The sequence below is a fragment of the Chiloscyllium punctatum genome, chromosome 10 (genome assembly GCF_047496795.1).
Source record: "Chiloscyllium punctatum isolate Juve2018m chromosome 10, sChiPun1.3, whole genome shotgun sequence".
NCBI lineage: Eukaryota > Metazoa > Chordata > Chondrichthyes > Orectolobiformes > Hemiscylliidae > Chiloscyllium > Chiloscyllium punctatum.
In genome coordinates this window covers 43,188,806-43,212,734 of record NC_092748.1, presented here as the reverse complement: position 1 = coordinate 43,212,734, position 23,929 = coordinate 43,188,806, and the positions used below count along the sequence as shown (strand labels likewise).

General features: G+C 40.5%; 1 protein-coding gene across 1 annotated transcript in view; it reads right to left on the bottom strand.

Annotated features, from left to right (window-relative positions):
• Nucleotides 1-23,929, bottom strand: part of slc40a1 (solute carrier family 40 member 1) — a 57,983-nt gene that overhangs the window by 12,332 nt on the left and 21,722 nt on the right. The window contains exons 4-5 of the mRNA XM_072579020.1: nt 17,078-17,193; nt 10,720-10,846 (exon numbers count right to left, since the gene is read on the bottom strand). Coding sequence (XP_072435121.1) covers nt 10,720-10,846; nt 17,078-17,193 — 243 coding nt within the window. The remainder of the gene's footprint in view (nt 1-10,719; nt 10,847-17,077; nt 17,194-23,929) is intronic.

The following is a 23,929-nucleotide window of genomic DNA, read 5'->3' as shown; positions in this document are numbered from 1 at the left end:
CTGGACCACTGCAGGAAGCTCGAGAAAGAGATGTGGTCAGGGAACATGATGGTACATTGAAGTGGCAGACAACCAGAAACTTAGGATATATCTTGCAGACAAAACATAAGTGTTATGCAAAGCAGTCCCCTGTCTGTGCTTCAACTCCCCGGTGTAGAGGAGACCACATTGTGAGCAGTGAATGCAGTCGACTAGATTCACTGCTTCACCTGGAAGGTGTGTTTGGAGCTTTGATAATGAGGAGGGAGGAAGTAAATGGGTAAAAGGATTTATAAAATAATTAGGGGTATTGATAGGGTTAATAGACCAAGGTCTTTTCTCTGGGGTGGGGGTGTCCAGAATCAGAGGCATAGGTTTAGGGTGAGAGGGGAAAGATATAAAAGGGATCTAAGGGGCAACATTTTCATGCAGAGGGTAGCATGTGTATGGAATGAGTTGCTAGAGAAAGTGATGGAGGCTGGTACAATTGCAACATTTAAAAGGTATATGGATGGTTATATGAATAGGAAGATTTTAGAAGGATATAGGTCAAGTGCTGGGAAATGGGACTAGATTAACTTAGCATATCTGGTCAGCATGGACGAGTTGGATGGAAGGGTCTGTTTCTGTGTTGGTACCTCTATGATTCTATGACAATGACCTTCTACAATTGCATAGGAATGTGCTGTAGGGGATTGGGGAGATGTTGAGACTGGTAGAGGAAAGGACCAAGATGTTTCAGAAGGAACAGTCCTGCAGAAGGTTGACAAGGGAGGAGAGGGGAAAATGTGCCTGGTGGTGAATCCTACTGGAGGTGGTGGAGATGGCAGTTAACAATCCTTTGGATGTGAAACTGAAAGAATGGAATAGAGTCTTTGCAAGAAGCAGAGTATGAGGGATGTACAATCAAGATAACTGTGGGAGTCTGTTGTTTGTAGTGTATTTGCTGGCCAGTCTATCCCCAGAAATGGAAACAGAAATATCGAGGAAGAGATGAGAGGAATCAGAGACAGACCAGGCAAAGGTAAAAGCAGGGTGGAATTTGGAAGCAAAATTGACAAACTTTTCTAATTCCAAACAAGTGACAGAAGCAGTACTGATGATGTCATCTGGAGAAAGAGTTGTGGGTTGGGGGCCAGAACAGGATTGGAACAAGGAATGTTTATGTACCCCATGAAGAGACAGGCATTACTGGGGCCCATATGGGTACCCATGGCCACATCTTTGACAGGAGTTAAAGGAGAAGTTGTTCAGGGTGAGGATGGGCTTGGCCAGGCAGAGGAGGGAAGTGGATGAGGACCATTCAGGCCTATTTTCCAGAAAGAATTTGAGAGCTCTGAGACTATCCGTGATAAAGAGGATGTCGCTTGTGCTCATGATGAAGTGGAAATTTTGAAACTGATGTAAAGCATCAGAAGAATCAGAGGTATAAATGAGAAAGGAGACAAGGAGAGAAAAATCAAGTTGAGGTAGGAAACAATAATTTCTGTGGGGTAGGAGCTGGCATAAACAATGAATCTGCCTGGGAAATCCTGTTTATGGTTTTTGGGAAAAAGACTTTCTCTCCACGATTGCTTCCAGACCTGCTAACTTTCTCCAGCAATTTCTGTTTGTGTCCCAGTTTATTCAATCTCTCTTCATAACAAAATCTCTCTAGTCCAGGCAACATCTTGGTAAATCTCCTCTAGCCCCTCTCCAATGCAATCACATCCTTCCTATAATGTGGATACCAGAACTGCACACAATACTCCAGCTCTGGGCTAACCAACATTTTATACAGTTCCAGCATAACCTCCCTGCTCTTAAATTCTATGCCTCAGATAATTAAGGCAAATATCCCATAAGCCTTCATAACCACCTTGTCTACCTGTCCTGTTACGTTAAGGGATGGGTCCCACTGATCCTTGGTGCTTCCCAGGATCCCACTGTTCTTGTCTGTCCTGCATCACCTCATAATTATCTGTACTGAATTCCATTTGCTATTAATCAGCCCACCTGACTAGCCCATCTATATCCCCTTGTAATCTAAGAGTATTCTCCTATTTAACCACTCTGGCAATTTTCATATTGTCTTCAAGCTTACTGATCAATCCTCCTCTATTGAAGTCTAAATCATTTACATATACCGTAAAATGAGAGGGCTCCCACAGTGACCACTGTGAAACACCACTAGACACAAGGTTTCCAGTCACAAAAACACCCTTGACTATCACCCTCTGCTTCCTGCCATTCAGCTGTTTCTAGATCCAATTTACCACATTTCCTTGGATCCCAAGAACTCTTACTATTACTATCACTCTCCCACTTGGGACCTTATCAAAAGCCTGGCTGAAATCCAAGGAGACTACATCAAATGCATTGTCTTCATCTACACACCTGGTTACCTCATTGAAAAATTCAATCTGTTAGTCAGGCATGACACCCCCTAACAAAACCATGCTGACTGTTCTTCATTAATCCCTGCCTCTCCAAGTGTAGATTAATTTTGTCTCTCAGCATCCAATAGATTCCCCACCACAGAGGTTAGAATGACTGGTCTGTAGTTTTCTGGATTATCCCTTGCTCCCTTCTTGATTAATGGTAGAACATTTGCTGCTCTCCAATCTCCTGAAATTTCACCTGTGGTCAGGAAGGAATTGAAAATTATTGCCAATGTGCCTGCTATTTCTTCCCTTGCCTCGCTCAACAGCCCAGGATGCATTTCATCCAACCCTGGAGAGTGAATCCTGCCAGGCCACTCACAACCTCCTCTTTGTCTACGCTAATTTCTTCAAGTCTATTACAGTCGTTCTCCCTGAATTCTATACTCACGTCATCCCTCTCACTAGTGAACACCGATACAAAGTATTCACTTTGAACTTTTAATATGGGTCAAATTCTTTTTACAACAGCAGATAAGTTGGTTGCCATTGAGGACTAACTACCAAAAGTAATAAAGTTTGAAATATTATCAGTAAAGGCTTACTGATTAAGGCTTACTCATTAAAGGCCTTTATACAGGTCAATGATTGCATAGTCATTTTTAAGCCATAAGTGAGCTCACTTGCGCTGCTTCTGAATTAAGTTCTGTTTTATCTGTTGTTCTTCATTATTAAAGACCAACATTTAAAAATTCTGGGGGCGCTTTTGTCCCCATGATCAGATATGATCTCTCTGAATGGGCAGAACAGGCTCAAACAGTTGACCTACTCCTGTTCCTTTGGTCCCCTAAAACCAGCCAAATGCTAATTCCTTTCTTTAATCATTTCATAGAATTTCAAAGAATCCCTGTGGAAGCAGGCCATTCAGCCCATCAAGTCTACACCAAACCTCTGAAGAGCAACCCACCCAGCACCATCCCCTATCCCTATAACCCTGCATTGCTCATGGCTAACCCACCTAGCCTATACATCCCAGGGTACAATGGGCAATTTAGCATGACCAATCCATCTAACCTGCATATCTTTGGACTGTGGGAGGAAACCAGAGCATCCGGAGGAAACCCACACAGACGCTGGGAGAATATGCAAACTCCACACATCACCCCATAGTCACAAAGAACCAAACATAAGTTTCAATTTTGTTCAGCTTTCCAACTTTTGCCCCTGAGTTGGAACTTTGTGGGGTCAATGCCATTCTATGGTTTGTTTACAATAGTTTGATCATTTGGGCTATCATTGTTTAGAGGCTTTGTCTTTCAAAATTCAATCAGGTAAAGTACAATATAACATTATCTAAAGCGCAAGGGAATATGAGTTCAGGATTTTGAATAAATATCTTCAAAAAGTGATCTGGACATTCATTTCATTTGCTGTCTGTGGGAATTTGATGTGCGTTGGGAGGCTTGAATCAAGGTTATAGGTTCGGAAGGGAAATGAGGTACTGTGGGCACCGGAAACTGGGGAGAATTGATTGAAAATGGCAGGTCACCAAAATCCTTAATGAGTTGAGGGCACAGCAAGATTGCAGAAAGCAAAGAACAGCAAGTAAGCACACAAATAATTAATTGTAATAATATACACAAAATTCTGGGCTTTGTCTCTGCCAGGTCAAGTAACCTTACACTCTACATTGTGTAGAGGAGGAGATCACTGGAAGATCACAAGATGCTTGATCTGCTAAAACTGATGTACAGCTTTCTCTGAACTGCAAGATCTTTCTAGTCTGCCAAACATTACGCAACTAAATTGAAATCACCAGATTTCCACTTCTACAGACCAACTGTTAACTTTCCTGTGCTGTACTAGGCACTTGCTTAGTTTGACTCTGCTTTAATTGCAGCCTCAATAACTGCTCCCTGTAGTATTCTATAATAAACCTTAAATCAAATAGAAACATTTATTAGTTTATGAATTGTTCACTAACTGAGATACAACTGATCAGCATTTTCTATACCCTGATGCTTACTGCTCAAGATTGAAACCTTCCACTGTACCTTCCGTTACCTCAGTTAGGCAACTCTGCTAACAATTGAACAACTGGCCTGATTTAACAATGGGGCCATCATTGAGGGCCTAGCATCCTTTCTACTCAGTTCCATGTATCTCTATAAGCCAATTAACCAACGAATAGGGCAAACTTTGCTGAATACGCAATTGAAAATTTAACAACCAACTAAATGCTTTAATATGCTTTGAATGTGGGTCAGGTCGTTCATGGGAGCTGTAGTGGCACAGTGGTAATGTTGCTACCTTGTGACCTAGGTTCAAGTCACACCTGCTCCAGAGGTGTAATAACAACATATCTGAATTGGTTGATCAGAAGAACATCTGCAAGTGGGTCACTCTTCATATCAACTTTAAAAGAAACCTCACCTATGAAAGTGTATAATCAGTCCACATATGTTTCACTCTTTGAAAGCAGTGCTCTATAAGTTTCCATAGAACTTTACTTCATATTCATAAGTGACAGTGGTGTGAAGTGTTCACTGGTGTGCACATATCATCACAAGGATTTCACTGGGAATATTCTAAATGCTTTTGATCATATGAGGGCAAATTAGACAGCAAGGGGTAATTCTGTTCTTACTATGAACTTGCAAAGTACAAACAATAAATAATATGACAAATAAACCACAATAAAATAATGATCTGGCCATATACATGTTGAGAATTGCATTAATGTTGCTCATTATTAGTAATAATGCATAATTATGCTTGCTCCTTTGTCTAATATTTTGAAAGCTCTCAAAAACAATTATATTTCACTTGAATTAATTGCACTCAGGAACTGAGGGGGTCTGAACTTTGAGTAATTTCATGAATGCTTTCTTGCCATGAATTCTGGCAAGTTATCTCATGCAGCCCTCCACTGCTCATCTCATTTTGTATACGCACCACGTTCCTTTGGTGCTGCACTCTTTTGTATCTGAGGGTATAAAGGTAGCACAGTGACAGTTCATTGCAACTCAAGTTGTAAATTTGTTGCTTCTTTAAATCACTGACTGCCTGACTGACTGGCTTTGTAACTGCAACTATAAGAATGAAGCTAAACAGGCAATCAGTTCTCACTACCATATCATGTTAGAACCCAGTTTGAATGAATGCTACTCTTTGCCTAATACATGGCACATTGTTATTGTGCAATGTGGGAGCATCACTTGTTACAAAGCCTTCAAGTAATTGATCAGGTTAACTTTAATTGAACAAGGGGAAATCAAAGAAAGGAACGAGCAGAAAAGCTACATTCGCTTTGGGAATAAATAGGTACTTACTGCCTTGCACGCAACAACAAAATGACAGCCAATGCATGATAGCTTCACCCAATTCCCATCTCTTGGAGCCAAGTGTCTGGCTTGTTGCACCCAAAGCTGCCCTGCTCTGTCAAGCTGAAGGTAAAGTTCCTTCTGCAATGTTTAAGGGGAGGAGATGACATACTGGTATTATCATGAAACTATTCATCCAGAAACTCAGCAAATGTTCTGGGGACCTGGATTCAAATTTAAATTCAATAAACAATATCTGCAATTGAGAATCTACTGATGATCATGAAATCATTGCTGATTGTTGGAAAAATCCATCTGGTTCACTAATGTCCTTCAGGGAAGGAAACCTGCTATCCTCATCTGGTCTGGCCTGGATGTGACTCCAGAGCCACAGCAATGTGGTTGACTCTCAACTGCCCTCTGAAATGGCTCAGCAAACCACTCAGTTGTATCAATCACTACAAAGTTTCAACAAAGAAATTAAACCCAATGGATCACTTGGCATTGACCTAGGCACTGGAAAAGACAATGGCAGAAACAGCAAAGTCCTTCTTACTAACAACTGGGGGTTCATGAAAAAAATTGGGAGAGCTGCCTCACAGTCTAGTCAAGCAACAGTCTGACATAGTCATACTCGTGGAATCATACCTTACAGACAATATCCAGACACTACATCACCATCCCTGGATATATCCTGTCCCATCAGCAGGACAGACCCAGCAGAGGTGGCAGCACAGGGTTTTACGTTCAGGGGGGAGTTACCTTGGGAATCCACAACAACATGGCTTCAGCCTAAACATGGGCAAAGAAACCTCCTACTGATTACTATATACCATCCTCCCTTGGGTGATGAATCAGTACTCCTTCATGTTATACTTGAAGGAAGCACTGAGGGTGGTAAGAGCACAATATATTCTCAGGATGGGGGTTTTCAATGTCCAAAACCAAGCGGCTCATCAGCAACATTACTGATTGAGCTGATCAGGTCCTAAAGGACATAACAGCTAGACTGGGTCTACAGCAGGTGGTGAGGGAACCAACAAGTTGGAAAAACATACTTGATCATGTCCTTACTAATCTGCCAGGTGTAGATGCATCTATCCATGACAGTATTAGTAAAAAACACTGCACAATCCTTGTGGAGGTGAAGTCCACATTGAAAATACCCTCCACTGCAATGTGTGGTGCTATCACCATGTTAAATGGAATAGATTTTAAACAGATCTAGCAACTCAAGACTGGGCATACATGAGGTACTGTGGGATATTAACAGCAGCAGATTTGTACTCCAGCACAATCTGTAACCTCATGGACCAGCATATCCTCCACTCAAACATTACCATCAAGCCAGGGGATCAACCCTGGTTGAATAGAGAGTACAGGAGGGCATGCCAGAAGCAGCACTAGCCATCCCTCAAACTGAGGTATGAACCTGGTGAAGCCACCAAACAGGACGACTTGCCTGTCAAACATCATAAGCAGCAAGTGATAGACAGAGATAAGTGATCCCACAACCATCAGATCAGATTTAAGCTCTACAGTCCTGCCCCATCCAGGCATGAGTGGTGGTGGAGGAGGAGACTCCACAATGATATAAAAGCCCAACATATCAGTGCAAAAAATAAGACTGAAGCATTTGCAGCAATTTTCAACCAAAGTGCCAAGTGGCTGATCCATCTCAGCCTCTTCCTATTGTCACCAGCATCACATATGCCAGTCTTCAGCCAATTTGATTCATTCCAAATGATCTCAAGAAACTGTTGAAGGTGCTGGATACTGCAATGGCTATGGGCTCTGACAACATTACGGCCAGAGTACTCAAGACTTGTGCTCCAGAACTTGCCATTCTTCGAATCAAACTCTTTAGGTACAGTTACAACACTGGCATTTAACCAAAAATATGAACAATTGCCCAGGGATGTCAAGTATATATAAAGCAGGACATAATCCAACCTGACTAATTGCTGCACCATCAGTTTACTCTCAATCATCAGTGAAGTGATGGAAATGGCATCAACAGTGCTGTCAAGCAGCACTTGCTCAGCAATAACCTACTCAGTGACACCCAGTTTGTGTTCCATCAGGGCCACTCAGCCTCTGACCTCATTACAGCCTTGGTTCAAACATGGACAAAAGAGCTGAATTCCAGAGGTGAGCTGACAGTGACAGCCCTTGACATCAAGCCTGCATTCGATCAAATGTTGCATCAAGGAGCCCTAGCAAAACTGGATCAAAGGGATAAATCTCTCTGGTGATTAGAGTCATACCTGACAATTTCAATGACTGACATATCATCTAGAAGGATGAGAGTAGAAGGTGCATGGGAGCATCACTATCTGGGAAGTATTGGTCTAGTGATATTATTGCTGGAGTATTAATCCAGAAACTCATGATTTGGAAGAGCCGGTGTTGGACTGGGATGGACAAAGTTAAAAAAGGCACAACACCAGGTTATAGTCCAACAGGTTTATTCAGAAGCACTAGCTTTCAAAGTGTTGCTTCTTCATCAGGTGGTTTTGAAGCAGGTTCATAAGACTCAGAATTTATAGCAAAAGATTACAGTATCATGCAGCTCAAATGATATATTGAACAAACCTAGATTATCTTTCATCTTTAGAATGGGTTTGCTAGTTTCTATCCCTGTTCTGCAAAGGTTCAGGATTGAGAATAATCCAACCATATCCAGTCTTCCGACTAGCTTTCGAAGCAGTGTTAGTATCTCCGAATAAACCTGTTGGACTATAACCTGATGTTGTGTGATTGTACACTCCTTTAATTAGAGATGAAATGTTGTACTGATGTAAAGTTGGATACAGTGATTGCTAATACAATAGCTGGCATCCTCATGCATAGTTTTCTGCATTTGATCACAGGCCTACTGCATATGAATTGAATTAGAGAGAGGGAAGGGCATGTACAGCCCTGTAGTGTAACATGCCTAAATTGCAACACTGCTGATTAATTTGATATAATTGTATTGCTGTTGCTTGAAAGAATCCAAAGGAATAACTGTTGGAGACTGTCATCACATTGACAATCTGCATCCAGAGTCAATGCTCTTAGGTGGAGTAAATCTGAAAATAGATCTTTAAAAAATCCATGTTGCCAGTCAAAGATTTTTAAAATGGAAGACTTTAGAGATAAGTATTTAACACAAATGTTTAAACACTCTGTGAAACAGGGTGGAAGCAATTTTACTGAAGCCAAGTTAATGTAGACTTTGGAATTAAACTGTTTTGGTTAAATATATATTACTTATATTATTTTCCATACATTAAATATATAGAAAAATATATTGGATGTTTGAGTTTCATGTTTAATCTTCATGAAAAAGGTATCTTTTACCTGCTTCTTAGAAATTTTACCCATAACATTCAACTCCCTCAGAAATTGGAGAAATTGGAGGAAATCTATCGATACATATTGTATGTGGCCTGTTAGGTGTGGTGGAATTTATATTTTTTCATTCCCCAATTTTTGATTCACAGAACTGAAAATATTGCAGAACATGTGTTGGGAATGCATCTTGGTTCAGTTCTTTACAAGAGATGAAGTTCAGAAAGACGCTATAACAAGCAAAAAATAGATTTAGTTCCATATAAAGTATTGGCCCTGAAGGGGTTAATGTTCACATTGTCTGTGAGTGACCACTGCAGCTTTCAGAGGAAGCAGACATGGCTGTACCAGCCCTTGAAGATGCTAGTAATTATTCCTGACTAAATGTAGTTGCATTTACTGCTATCATGCAATAAACCTATTTGTATCAACAAAATAGTGTCTGTTTACCTCATTCTGTCCAGCATAATGTTTTAATTGGGAGATGATTATTCTCTCAATAATAATTCCTATCTTTATCATCCACACTTCAAGTAAAATTCAGTTTCAATTGAGAATATATTAACTAATTTGAAAACAAAGACTCTAAGGTTACATATTATGCATTTCTATATAAACATAATAATCCAATTTTAAGCATACTACAGCTTTAATATGTTCACTGAGGCCCAAGTCAAACCAGGTCTATCTAGGACTGTCATAAACTGATCTTGTGTTGTTTTTGCAATACAGTTCTAAATTTAAAAGAACAAAAGAGTTTTTAAAATTGACTTCATGTTACAGTAAATTGATATGGATGCTTCCTGAAGTAGTATATCTTGTAACTTTTAAACAATTTCCATTTTATAAGTGATTTATTAATTGTTCTTCCTCTTTCACCCTTCCTCTTTTATAAGACTGACAGCTATTGCTGGGGTACAACTTCACAGAGGTAGAAGAAATGCCTCACAACCAAACTAAATCTTGCCTGAGTCTAACATCTGCACTAGCGCTCTACCTGACAGGAGTTACAAAGAACATACCTAAAAACAGAAGTTGGGCTTCAAGATCATGAAGGTGAATAGCTGTCATCGCTGCTGCTGGCATATTCAGAACCAGGAATCAAGCTGTGTCTGTTACATTTTGACATTCCCAACCAAAGTTGTTGAAGAGTGAATATGATTGAAGTTTAAAGGTGCAACCTGCTCTATAATTTCAATCGTCCCTGCTAGTTCATGCATATGCTATGCAGATTGAAAGACAAAAGTGCCATTTTAACAGATCATAAACAAACTTAACAATAATTATCCTTGAATAAATCTATTGGGAAATATCAGGGCTTTGACTTGACTTATCATAGATTCGTTCTTTGCAAAAGGTGCAAGATAAAACAAAGAATGACCCTGCAAAGAACATAATATCAGCAATGCTGCAAAGTCCTGCTAGCATTGGCACGGGTTATTTATTAACAAGTGATTAGATGTGTAAGAATATTCTGCCAGCAGATAAAATTACACAATGTAAAAACTGAATTACAAGCCAGTCTGCACTTGTCTTTTGACCTGCGTGGTGTAGGGTGTTATGATCCTTTTAATTGAAACTTGAAAGGGTTTCACGTCAAACAAGAGTCAGACAAAAAGTAGATCAAGCTGCAGATTGATCAAAGATGAACAAATGTTTCTGTGCAATTCTCGGATGCAGGCTCTTCATGTTGCTTTAGGAATGAGGTGTGCAGCACTTACCTGCCAACCTGCTTCTGTCTTCTCCTGCAACAACAACAACCCAGTCTCTCTGAATTGTGATTCCCATAGCAGTACTTGCTAAATTTGCAATGTTGGCAATGGTAATAACCAGAATGTAGCAGAATGTCTAAAGAAGAGAAAATGAGAAATGCAGTTGATTTAATAGATCCATATTTATATATCTTTTTTAGAATAACATCAATAACACGCAGTATTTTTCTTTTATCAGATACTATTTTGTCTCAAATCATTGATGTCCATCAAGGGCCTCTAGTAAATAATTAGATATCTGAGGTATGTCCTGCTTATGTTTGTCATTGAACTAGCAATTGCAACTTGTTCTCCGGACATTGCACTCCAAACCTAAAATTCTGGTCACCATCTTTGGGAAGGTTACATGATTCAGATAAGAGAAAAGAGTAACATGACCCACTAATATTAGCTGTCTGTACAATGACAAAGACCCACAGAACTTTGGATCAATAATGTGGAAGATTAAAACAGCTAAAAACAGCTTCATCTGAAAGTTATCAAAGTTTCTGACTAATAGTGGCACAGTAGGCTTTTTCCTATTACTTTTAAGAATCCAACTTTGACAGTAATTTGAAAATGCACAAGAATTTCCTGACAATATACGCCTTCGATTTAATGCAAACACAGTAAGCAAGAATTACGTTTTGTGTCAGCATAACCTTTCTCACGACCTGCACTGATAGAATTTTGTAATGACTGGGGAAATTGCTAGTTTGCTAAAACAGTGGACAATGGCAACCTGCAAATGCATTTACTCTGTTCTACAGCAGTATAATAGCCTAAAGGAAGTTGATTTAAAACAGGAAAACAAAAGTACTATAAAGTGTTGGAAATAAATTATCACACTCTCATAACTCTGGATGTTACCAGAGAAATAATAGCATTTTGGTACATGTGCAGTGAAGTGTATTATCCAGATATTTTGATGACAGACTTCTCCATTTGGATATGTTCAGGATTATTTCTTTCTCATTTTGTGGGGCCCAACAAAGGAGCTCTGAGTTTGGCTTTCAGAATGCATTTGTATCTAAGTTTGTAATGGCCTATGTTGTGAATTCCCGTGCTCAGCTGGCTGCAGAACACTGCCATTGGCATGCAGGAATGTTCCATGCAATTAACATGATTGACTCAATGAAGCAGAGCATAGAAGGGCATGCTGTCAATACAAGTGATGCAACACCTTGCAAGGACTTCGGTGTTAAGTATTTTGGTCTCCAACTTGCTGTTGCAAAAACATTATAATGGAACCTTTCCAATGACAACACTTCCTTTCTGGATGTGGGGCCCAAAACTCACAATATTCCAAACACAGTCTGTCCAGAGTCTCATTTACCTTCAGCAGTACATCTCTGCTGTTGTACTCTTGTCCTCTTGAAATGAAGCTAACATTACATTTGCCTTCCTAGCTACAACCAGAACCTGCGTGTCAACCTGAAGAGAATCCTGAACTAAGATTCACTTTGTGCTTCAGATTTGTGAAGCCATTCCCTGTTTAGAAATAATCTAGGGCTCTGGTCTTTCTGCCAAAGTGCACACCTTCCCACATTGTATTCTATCTCCACGTCTTTGCTCACTCTCCGAGCCTGTCCATGTCCTTCTGCAGTCTCCCTACTTCCTCAACACTACTTCCCTCCATCTATCTTTGTGTTATCTGCAAACTTAACAAAAATACCCTCAGTTCCTTCATCCAGATTGTTAATACATAATGTGAATAACTGTGCCCCACAATACTCAGGCTTGCAGACCTTCATCAGTCACCAGATTCCATCTTTTACTAGACCCCTTTATCGCTAATCTCTGCCTACTGTCAGTCAGCCAATTCTCTATCCATGCCAGTACCTTGCCCGTAACACCTTATTTTATTTAACAGATTCCTGTGTAGCACCTTGTGAAAGGCCTTCTAGAAATACAAATAGATCATGTCTATTGGCTCTCCTTTGTCTACCTTGTTCATTACCTCCTCTAAGGTTTCTAACTGATTTGCCAGGCATGACCTCCCCTTGATAAAGTCATGCTGATTTAGCCCTATTTAGCATGCACTTTCAAGAACTGCACAATCTCATCCTTAATAATGGACTCTAAAATCCTGATGGGGCGAAAGTGAGGACTGCAGATGCTGGAGATCAGAGCTGAAAAATGTGTTGCTGGAAAAGCGCAGCAGGTCAGGCAGCATCAAAGGAGCAGGAGAATCGACGTTTCGGGCATAAGCCTGAAGAAGGGTCGTCAATTCTCCTGCTCCTTTGATGCTGCCTGAGCTGCTGCGCTTTTCCAGCAACACGTTTTTCAGCAAAATCCTAACATCAACCAAGGTCAGGCTAACTGGTCTATAATTTCCTGTCTTCTGCCTCCCCTTCTTCTTAGAACACAGCAAGCCAGGCAGCATCAGGAGGTATAGAAGTCATGTTTCAGGTGTAACCCATCTTCAGGACTGGCGCTGGGTCTGTGACTCCCTTCCTAGGCCCTCCCCCTCACTGCCACGGCTCCCTGCCACCAACCGGATCCATTCCTCCCATTGACCAACCAGGTCATACCCTCTACCTGTCTTCACCTATCCCCAATTCACCACCCTGCTCTGCCTCCCCCTTTATCTGCAGCTTTCCCCAGCCTCAGTCTTGAAGAAGGGTTACACCCGAAACGTTAACTTCTGCACCTCCTGATGCTTCCTGGATTGCTGTATACTTCCAGCCTCCTGCCTGTTTATTTTGTATTCCAGCATCTGCAGCTTTTTGACCCCCTCATCTTAAACAGAAGTGTTACATTAGCCATTTTTCAGTTCTTTGGGGCCCTCCCTGGCTCCAGTAATTCTTGAAAGATCACCATCAATTTCTCTGCTATCTCTTTCAGAACTCTGGGGTTTAGACCATATGGTCCAGGTGATTTATCCACCTTCAGACCTTTCAGATACCTCAGCACTTTCTCCTTAGTGATGGCCACTAAACTCACCTCTCCCCCTTGATTCTCTTGAAAGTCGGGTATGTTGCTGGTGGCTTCAACTATGAAAACTGATGCAAAGTACCTATTCAGTTCCTCCACAATTTCTTTATTCCCCATTATTACTTCTCCAGCCTCATTTTCCAGTGTTCCAATGTCGATTCTTTCTTCCCTCTTACCTTTTAGATATCTACAAAGCTTTTGCAAACTTGTTTTATTGTACCAGCTAGCTTACTTTTATATTTCATCTTCTTTCCACTTATTGCTTTTTCAATCATCCTCTGGTGGTTTTTAACAGTTTCCAAATCATCTGGCCTCTCACTAACCTTCAACACATCATATGCTTTTTCTTTACTTTTATGCTCTCCCTGATTTCCCTTGTCAGCCATGGGTGTCTCATCGCCCTTTATATGTTTCTTCTTCCTTGGGATGAACTTCTGCTGTGCCTCCAAAATTTTCCCCAGAAACTCCTGCCATTGCTGCTCCACCATCTTCCTTGTTATGCTCCCCTTCCAATCAACTCTGGTCAGTGACTCCCTCATATGTTTGCAGTTACCTTTATTCAATTGCAATGCCATTATATCTGACTCTAGTTTCTACCTCTCAAACTGCAGGGTAAATGCTATCATATTATGGACACTCTCCTCAAGGAGTTCCTTCACTTAAGTTCCCTAATCAACTCTGCCTTATTACATAGCAAATGCAGAACTGTCCATTCCCTAGTGGGTTCTACAGCAAGCTGCTCCAAATACATCACATAGACATTGCATGAATTCCTTTCCTTAACATTAGCTACCAACCTGATTTTCCCAGTCCACCTGCAGAGTGAAATCCCCATGATTATTGTAATAGTCCCTTTCTTACATGCTTAGTATATCCCCTGACTTATTTTCTTCTCCATATCCTGACCACAACTAGAAGGCCTGTACACAACTCCTATCATTATCAGGACTGCAGGGGCGCGAGAAAGCAGCCGCTGCCACATTCTCAAGGGCAATAAATTTGCTGAACTCCCTTGCAATAATGGTCACGCCCTTTCCTGTCCACACACACACACACACACACACACAATCCATCCAAAAGTATCTGCCAAATGTTGACACACCCAACAATTTTATTTATACATTTGTCTGAATTTTCTGGCAACCATAATCTTGGCTGTCAAAATGTTTTGTTCAGATGTCATTCATCAATTAATTAAGGGGATTTGGACTTTGATAGTTGGGCCAGAATTTATGGTTTCTCAACTCTACTCACACAGATTCTACCCTTCCAACTCTATTTCACTTCTTGCTCGTGGATTAATTTCATTTCTTACTAATAAGGCAACCTCTGCCTATCTGCCTGTCCTTGTACCCTTGGATATTTATTTCTCAGCCCTGATCCCCTTGCAGCCATATCTCTGTGATGCCCACAACATTGTACCCATCAATTTCAAACTGCAGTACAAGCTTACCTGCCTTGTTTCGTATGCTGCATTTCAATCCAATATCCACAGTCCTGCATTGACTGCACCCCCTTCTCCTACTTAGTTTAAAGCCCTATCCACAGCCCTAGATATGTGATTTGCCAGGTCTATAGTCCCAGCATGATTCGGGTGGAGACTACCAATTGGAATCACACCCTCCTTCAACCATATTGGAGTCAAACTCTCATGAATTCGAACCCATTTCTCTCACACTAATTTTTGAGCCATGCATTTACCACATTTAATCTTGGTGACCCTGTGCAAACTTGTTCATGGCTCAGGTGGTAATTCAGAGACTATTACCTTTTTGGTTCTGCTTTTAATTTAGCCCCTCCCTGCTCATATTTGCTTTGCAGAACATCTTTTCTCTTTCTACCAATATCATTGATTCATACATGGGCCATGACATTGTTCTCCTTCCACTCCAAATCCTCCTGCACCCCGATGAGATATTCTGAACCTGGGCACTAGGCAGGCAACACAACCTTCAGGACTCTCAATCCTGGCCACAATGTCTATTCTCCTGACCGTACTATCCCTGATTACAACAACATTTCCCTTTTCTTCCCCCCTCTTGAAAGGTTCCCTGTACCACAGTGCTATGATTAGTTTACTCATCCGTCCTGCAGCCCACACTTATCCACACAGGGAGCAAGAATTGCAAACCTGTTAGACAAGCTCAAGGATGAAGACTCCTTCAGCAATACTTCCTGGATTCCTCTCCATGCCTCCCTCATAGTCACACCTTCCTGTCCCTGACTACTGATCGGATTCAAGACAGTTAACCTAAGCGATATGATTGTATTAGTTTTAGTGCAACTGATAGGTTGTCCATTCCTCACAGCTGTAGAGAAGTGTCCAGTTGGGTTTAATCTTTGTTTTGAAATAAATTCTATGTTCTCTAAAGCCTGTGAGTGAGCCTGCCAAATGATGAGCTTGCTTTCAGCGGATGATGGGCGCTTTCATCATCCAACATGGTATGGTTGGAGAAGGAGGTCCTAAGAGAGAGAAACCCTCTGGACTGAGTTGAGGACTATATTCTTGACTGTGACTGGAGCTGCTGAAGAAGGGTTTGATAATACATCTACATTCAAAAACAAATTTTAAAGGATGGTATGTACAGAGACTGCTGGACAGGGAATTGTATGATTTTCAACTCGCGACAATGAAGGAACACCAATATTGTTCCAATCCAGGATGTTCTATGTCTCGAAAGGGAACTTACAAATTGGTGACATTCCCATACTCCCACTGTCCTTGTCCTTCCAGCTGGTAAAGACCGTGGATTTAAATATTTAAAGCGGTAGATATGTTGCCAATCAAGTGGGATGCTTTGTCCCAAATGACGTCAAACTTCTTGAGTGTTGTTGGAGATGCACCCATTCAGGTAAGTAAAGTGTATTCCAAAATACTTCTAATTAGTGTCTCATAGACGATGGAGGCATTTTGGGAAATAGACACTGAGTTATTTATCACAGAATTCCCAGTCTCTGACTTGATTTTATTGTCACAGTATTTATATAATTGACCAAATTCAGTTTTGGTCCATGGAAACACCCCAACCCAATCCCACCAGGATGATAGCGTGGGATTCAGAAATGGTAATCCTGTTGAATATTAATGAGATATGGAGTTTGCCATTGCCTGGCCATTGTATTGCACAAATGCTACTTCACACTTATCATCCTTAGTCGGGATATTGTCCACGATTTGCAGCATATGGGCATGGACTGCTTCAGCATCAGAATGGTACTGAGCACTGTGCAATCATCAGTGAACATCTCCACTCCTGATCTTATAATGGAGAATGGCATTGTTCATACTACATCTGCTTAGCATACATCTGTATTTACATTACTTCAGTAAAGGACTGGCATTGTTGAAAATATCAAAATGGATGCACTGAACAACCAAAGAACAACTTACAAGTAACCATCCATGGTACATGGTGCTAAGAGAAGTTTTAAACAGGAAAACGATCATCAGGATGACACCACAAATGATGACTGAGACATTCTGAATAATCAAGGATGTTTGGGCAACTATAGATTGAAAAAGGATTAAGTTAGTTATTTTGAACTTAATTGCTATTATTCACAATATAATTTTGGAAAATATAAAACCTACTAATATCAGCACAATACTGTTTTTCCACAATTTTGTTATTTATACCATGTCTAACATCTCACAATTTATTCACACAGATCACACAGGTATAAATAAACTAACTTAAGTATTCAGAAAATCATGCAAAAAAAATTCTTTAAAAGTAGAAGTTCTCTGTCAATTCTAGGAAGTACTGAAAGAGATTATAACAAAACTATCAACTGGTAAAATTTCACCCCCTATAGGATTTACTTGACTTGAACAGCTATTTTATGAAATCATGGCATCAGAGGAGCACTTCCCCACTTACAGTCATAAACTCAAACAGCAGAGCAACAAGCCCTTCGGCCCACTATGTCTACGCTGACCAACAAACACTTAAATGTGCTTCTTAAGTGTTGCAGGAGTACCTCACACCACCACACTCTCAGGCAAAATGTTCCATATTACTACTCCCCTTTGGGTTAAAAAAGCTTTTCTTAGATCTTCTCTAAACTGTTTACTCCTCACCTTAAACAAATGCCCTCTGGTCTTAGCTACACCTCCATGCAGAAGAGATTCTCATAATCTAATTGTATACCTTATATAACTTTGTATACCTCAATCAGATTCCCCCACAGGCTCCTCTGCTCTAAGGAATATAAACCCAGTCTAACCAATCTCTCCTCATAACTGAGATTTCTCATCCCGGGGAACACCCTGGTGAATCTCCTCTGCACCTCCAGTGCAATCATATCCTTCTGATAGTGTGATGGCCAGAACTGCACAAAATATTCCATCTATGGCCTAACCAATGTTTTAGAAAGTTATAACAAAACATCCTTGCTCCTATCTTTTATGCCCTGTCTAATGAAGGCAAACATCCTGTATGCCTTCTTCACCATCTTGTCTTTCTGTGCTGACACGTTCAGGGATCTATGGACTTGTACACCAAGGTCCCTTTGTTCCTCAGTACTCACTAGGAACCTACAATCCATTGTGTACATCTTTACTTTATGAGATTTTACAAAATGTAGAACCTTATCAGAATTGAATTACATCTGCCATTGTTCTGCCCAATTTACCAGCTGATCAATAAAACACCCTAGCCTGAGGTCATCCTCCTCACTATCAACATCACCAATGTTTGAGTCATCTGCAAATGTATTAATTATACCTTCTACATTCACATTCATCAGGACATTCCTGATAAAGAGCTTATGCTTGAAATATCGACTCTCCTGCTCTTCCGATGCTGCCTAACCTGCTGCATTTTTTCAGTGCCACACTTTTGACTCTGATCTCCAGCATTTGCAATCCACACTTTCTCCTATTCACATTCATGCAGTTATGTACAGACCCCTGCTGTAGATGACAAACAGCAAGGGTCACAGCACTGATCTCTGTAGTACACTGCTAGTCACAAGCTTCCAATCACAAAACCATCCCTCCAATATCACCTTTTGCTTCCTATTTGTAAACCAATTTTATCAAACTTGCCTTAGATCCCATGGGTTCTTACCTTTTGGACTAGCCTTCCATGTGGGACCTTGTCAAAGGCCTTACTGAAGTCCACATAAACTACCTCAACTGCACTACCCTCTTCAATATGTTTGTAACTTTCTCGAAAACACAATTAGACAGAATTTCTCCCGAACAAATCCAAGCTGACTATCATTGATCAATCACTCCTTTTCCAAGTGTTGATTAACCCTGTCCCTCAGAATGTTTATCCTACTGCAGATATTCTGTCTGTTAATGAAATGCCCATAGTTTCATGACATGTGCTTTAAACAGATGAGTTTCTATGCCAGCAACTCAGTTCATCAAGTTAACATTCATTCATCTGTTTTCTGTTTACAAGATTGCTGCATGTATAATCCCTTTTGCTCGTCTTGTTTGATTCTTATAAAACTCGGAAGATTGCAATAAATCATTGCTTTCCTTTATTTATGATTTTACAAAAAGACTTTACATTCTTTTGTGTGCTTTTCTCATCTTCTAGTTTCACTGCTTTACATAGATAGTGCACTCCTTTCTCTGCTCAGGGTTATTTCAAATTCTGATGATATTAGATTAGATTCCCTACAGTGTGGAAACAAGCCCTTCAGCCCAACTAGTCCACACCGACTTTCCAAAGAGTAACCCACCCAGACCCATTTCCATCTGATGAATGCACTGAACACTATGGGTAATTTAGCATGGCCAATTCACCTGACCTACACATCTTTGGACTGTGGGAGTAAACCGGAGCACCCAGAGGAAACCCACGCAGGCACAGAGAGAATGTGCAAATTCCACACAGACAGTCGCCTGAGGCTGGAATTGAACCTGGGACCCTGGTGCTGTGAGCCACTGAGCCACCATGCCGTCAAAAAAATAAACATAGTGATTTCACCTATGATACACCTCACTTGATTTTTGGAAAGAACATGTTTTTATCACTAAACAATATAGTGCAATTGTCATGAAGGGTAGAAAGGAGGGTTGTAGAATTAATGGTATTAGTAAATGCTGAAGACACACTTCACCCAAATCCTTTCCACTGAATTTCACTGACTGTAGTAGCTGAATGTTTTGTTAAACTGACCTCTCTACTGAGGAAGTGCAAAGAAAGTTGTGTAACCATGGCTGCCTGCAGTTGAGCACGTCTTATTTAATTTTACTGAGTGCAATATTTAACAGAAAGGGCACAGCGGTTAGCACATATGCCTTGCAGCACCAAGGACCTGGGTTTGATTCCAGCCTTGCACAACTGTGTGAGGTTTGCACATCCTCCCTGTGTCTGTGGGGGTTTCCTGTGGATGCTCAGGTTTCCTGCTACAGTCCAAAGATATGCAAGTTGGCCACACTGAAAATTGCCCCATGGTGCCCAGGGACGTGCAGGTTGGGTGGTTTAGCCATGGCAAAAACCCCAAGTGGTGAATGGTGGTAGGGATGCTATTCTGGATGGTCAGCATGGATTTGATGGGCCAAGTGGTGCCTTTCTGCACTGTAACGATTCTATGAATGATGGTGATGAAATTAGAATGGAGTTTTCCTTCTATCATAGGGTCACAGAGTCATAGAGCTGTATGGCATGGAAACAAACCCTTCGGTCCAACAACCATGCAACATCCATGCAACCAAATATCCTGAATTAATTTAGTCCCATTTGCCAGCATTTGGCCAATATCCCTTTTAAACCCTTCTTATTCATGTACTCATCCAGACGCCTTTTAAATGTTTTAATTGTACCAGCCTCCACCACTTCCTCCAGCAGCTCATTGCATACATACAACACCCTCTGCATGAAATAGTTGCCCCTTCGGTCCTTTTTAAATCTTTCCCCTCTCATCTTTAGCCAATGTGCTCTAGTTTTGGACTCCCCTACTCTGGAGAATAGATCTTGGCTATTCACCCTATCCATCTTAGTTATTTTATAAACCGCTGTAAGATCACTCCTCTGCCTCTGACGCTCAAGGGAAAATAGCCCCAGACTTTTTAGCCTCTCCCTATAGCTCAAATTGTTGTAAGTCTTTTCAGAACCCAATCTAGTTTCATAACATCATTCTTATAGCAGGGAGACAAAATCTCCGAAAGGGGCTTAACCAATGTCCTGTGCAGCTGCTACATGACCTCCCAACTCCTATACTCAGCTAAGAAGGTCATGACTGAAAAACATTGCATCCTATTTTTGTCTTGTTAAAGTTGGTTTTGAGGATGTTTGAGCAAGTTGGAAGACTAATCCTGTGCACATGATAATCTAGTACACAGTGAGGCAACACAGTCAGCATTTTTTTAAGGAAAAGCACTGGAGACATATTTAGAAGCAATTAGGATTCAACCCTAATGGGGAAAATTGGTTTAATTGTGAATTATAGTTACATAATAGGTTGAAGTCAGTGAAATAGGACATTAGGATTAACTAGATATTTCCATTGTGATTGGGCTAATTAACTTGAGGTGGCAAATATCCAAAATTGCCTGTGAAACTCCGAACAGTATGGACCAATCTGAAGTTAACGAGGTGCTGGACCATATTATGGCATGACTAAGCATGAGGTTTGCACTGAGTGTTAGTAAGTGACCGTGTTGCAAATTATGTCTTTCACTCAAAGAAACTCTCACATCACTGAAATCAACCTTGAAGATAGGTTTGTAGGTGGCCTAAGGAACGTTAAAATCAAAGTCAAGAATTTGAGGAACTATAAAACGCTGACATCGAAGGACGCCTGCAATGAGGCCACCGTTATGGAAATGGCAGAAAGAGAGAGCGCTAAATTCCAAGGGAGTTCTTTTCTTGATCCAGCAAAAGAGGTCCACCAGATTTCTATAAGATCCAGGCCTCAAAAGCGAAAGTTGCAGTCTCAGAATCAGAAATCTAAATTTTACTATTTCCATGGTAGTCGCCAACCTTTAAAATGCCACTGTTTGCTTTCAAAGCCTGCAGTAAGTCACGATTTGTGATTTACAGATGAAAGAAGTGAAACTATCATGGTATTCTAAGAGATGAAAGGCTTAACAGACAATCAATGTTTCAATGTATAATTTCAGTTATATCACACTGTAAATTTTTGCTATAAATTCTGTGTGTTAGGATTGAGCCCTCCACTACCACCTGATGAAGGAGCAACGCTCCGAAAGCTAGTGTGCTTCCAATTAAACCTGTTGGATTATAACCTGGTGTTGTGTGATTTTTAACTTTGCAGTAAGTCAGATATATTCAGACTGCATGCAGGAGTAGGTGAAACAGTAATGCTCCTCAGGTCACAGTGTTTCACTAGGTTGAGATTGCAATAGATCTAAACTAGATCAGGAGACTGGAAATCCCTGAAGGTGCATGTGATCAACAGTGGATCTGAAGATGATGTTATCAAGCAGGAAAATCAAAATTTGAGCTCAGTGACGGAGCACAAACAACTCATGGAAGAGGAGAGCAATAGAGCTGAAGATAAACTTCAACACATATTTGAAATGGAAGTTGAAGAATCAGAACTGGTTATCTTCAGCAGTATCTCTTACTTTGGAAGGTGAATACAAGAAGCCACATGCAAAGCTCTTGTGAAAATGACTAGTCATTCCAATCAAAGTGACCCAGTGTTAGAATACTTCCCACTACTTAATCGTGGGAACAAATCCTCCCTGGGAACAAAGGAATTGGCTTCAGAAGATAAGGTAAAGCTGGGTCAAATTACAGGTCATTCTGCTGTAACGCAATTGATGAATTGGGAACGTTGTTTCTAAAGTACAAACGTTTAAAATGTGTATTGGCTGTAACACGATCACACTTTAAGTGCCGTTTCTAAAGCGCATTTTTTTATAAAGCAGGGTTGCACAAGAATGGAACCATCACATTGTTGAAGAACTGACTGTATTTAAAGCAACGATTGAAAGAATCCACCTGTCATTGTAGAAGTGCTAAAAGAGCAGCGAGCAATAAAACTAAGCATCACAAGACCAAAGTCAAAACAAAGGACAATTTACTCTTGACAATTTTCAAGGCCAGACCAGTGCCTTCTACACAGTTAGAAGCAATGGGTAAAGAGCTGAATAAACTAAAAAAATTAGGGAACAATTAAAAAGGTTAAGAGCAGTGAATGGACCCTATCCATTGTGATATTTATAAAGTAGATGAATGCATTCAAATTTGTGAATATTGTAAGCAAACAGTAAATAAGGTGATTGAGAATTATAGTTTATCGACTGCCTACTAATGAAGATTTATTTCCTAATTTAGCCACTGGAAATGCAGTCAGTATAATATATTTCGTCAAATGCATATCTATAATTAGAATTAACTGAGAAAAGCAAAGAATGTTTTACTATTCATACAAAAGGGTTATACCTGTTTGAAAGGTTCCTATTTGGGGTGTTTACTCCTCCCACAGTGTTCCAGAGCATCTCACATAATGGAGGATGGTGTGGAGAAATCTAGAACATTTCCTCATGTACTTTAACAACGTTGAAAAAGAGGCTCAATTAATCATGTATGGTTATAGTATGTTCCATAAATCCTTGCATCATAGGAAGTTCACCTCGTTAAATGACAGCCTATATTTGTTTCAGAGAAGGGCACACAATCCCTGGCAGTACAGCTTTAGATGTGGACATTGATTTTGAAGGTCTGTCTGTATGATATTGAAATAACGCCACAGGGGCTGGTCTCCTGTTTCCTAGCCACCCTTTATTTACACTTAGAACATGGAACATCACAGCAGTACAGGCTCTTCAGCCTTCAATAATAGAACTTGGAATATCCTTAACACTGATCCAGCTCCTTCAGAGTCAGTGCTGAGACTGAACCAGATATCTGATACTCCTGTTCTCATCTGTCAGCCAGGGCTGCCTTACTGGACCAGATTAACAGGCCCAATTAGGGAACTCATGTTCTATGAGATCCACCTGGCTGACCTTGTTACAGGTATTGAATACTCTAAGCAGATTATGCAGAAACAAACAGTCTTTCAAGATTTCCTATGAAGACTAATTAACTTCCAGCCATCAAGTTTCCTGTGAAGTAGTTTATATACACAAATGACATCCCAGTGTCTGCTAGATTGATAAGTGAAGAAGAAAGTCATCAGGTTCTGTTCTCTGCAGAGTTCATTATGTAGTAAATGACTGGCCTAAGAAATGTGATTATGAAATACTGCAGAGGTTTCTCACACAAAGGAATGAACTCAGTGTAGACCAAGGCTGTCTTCTATGCAA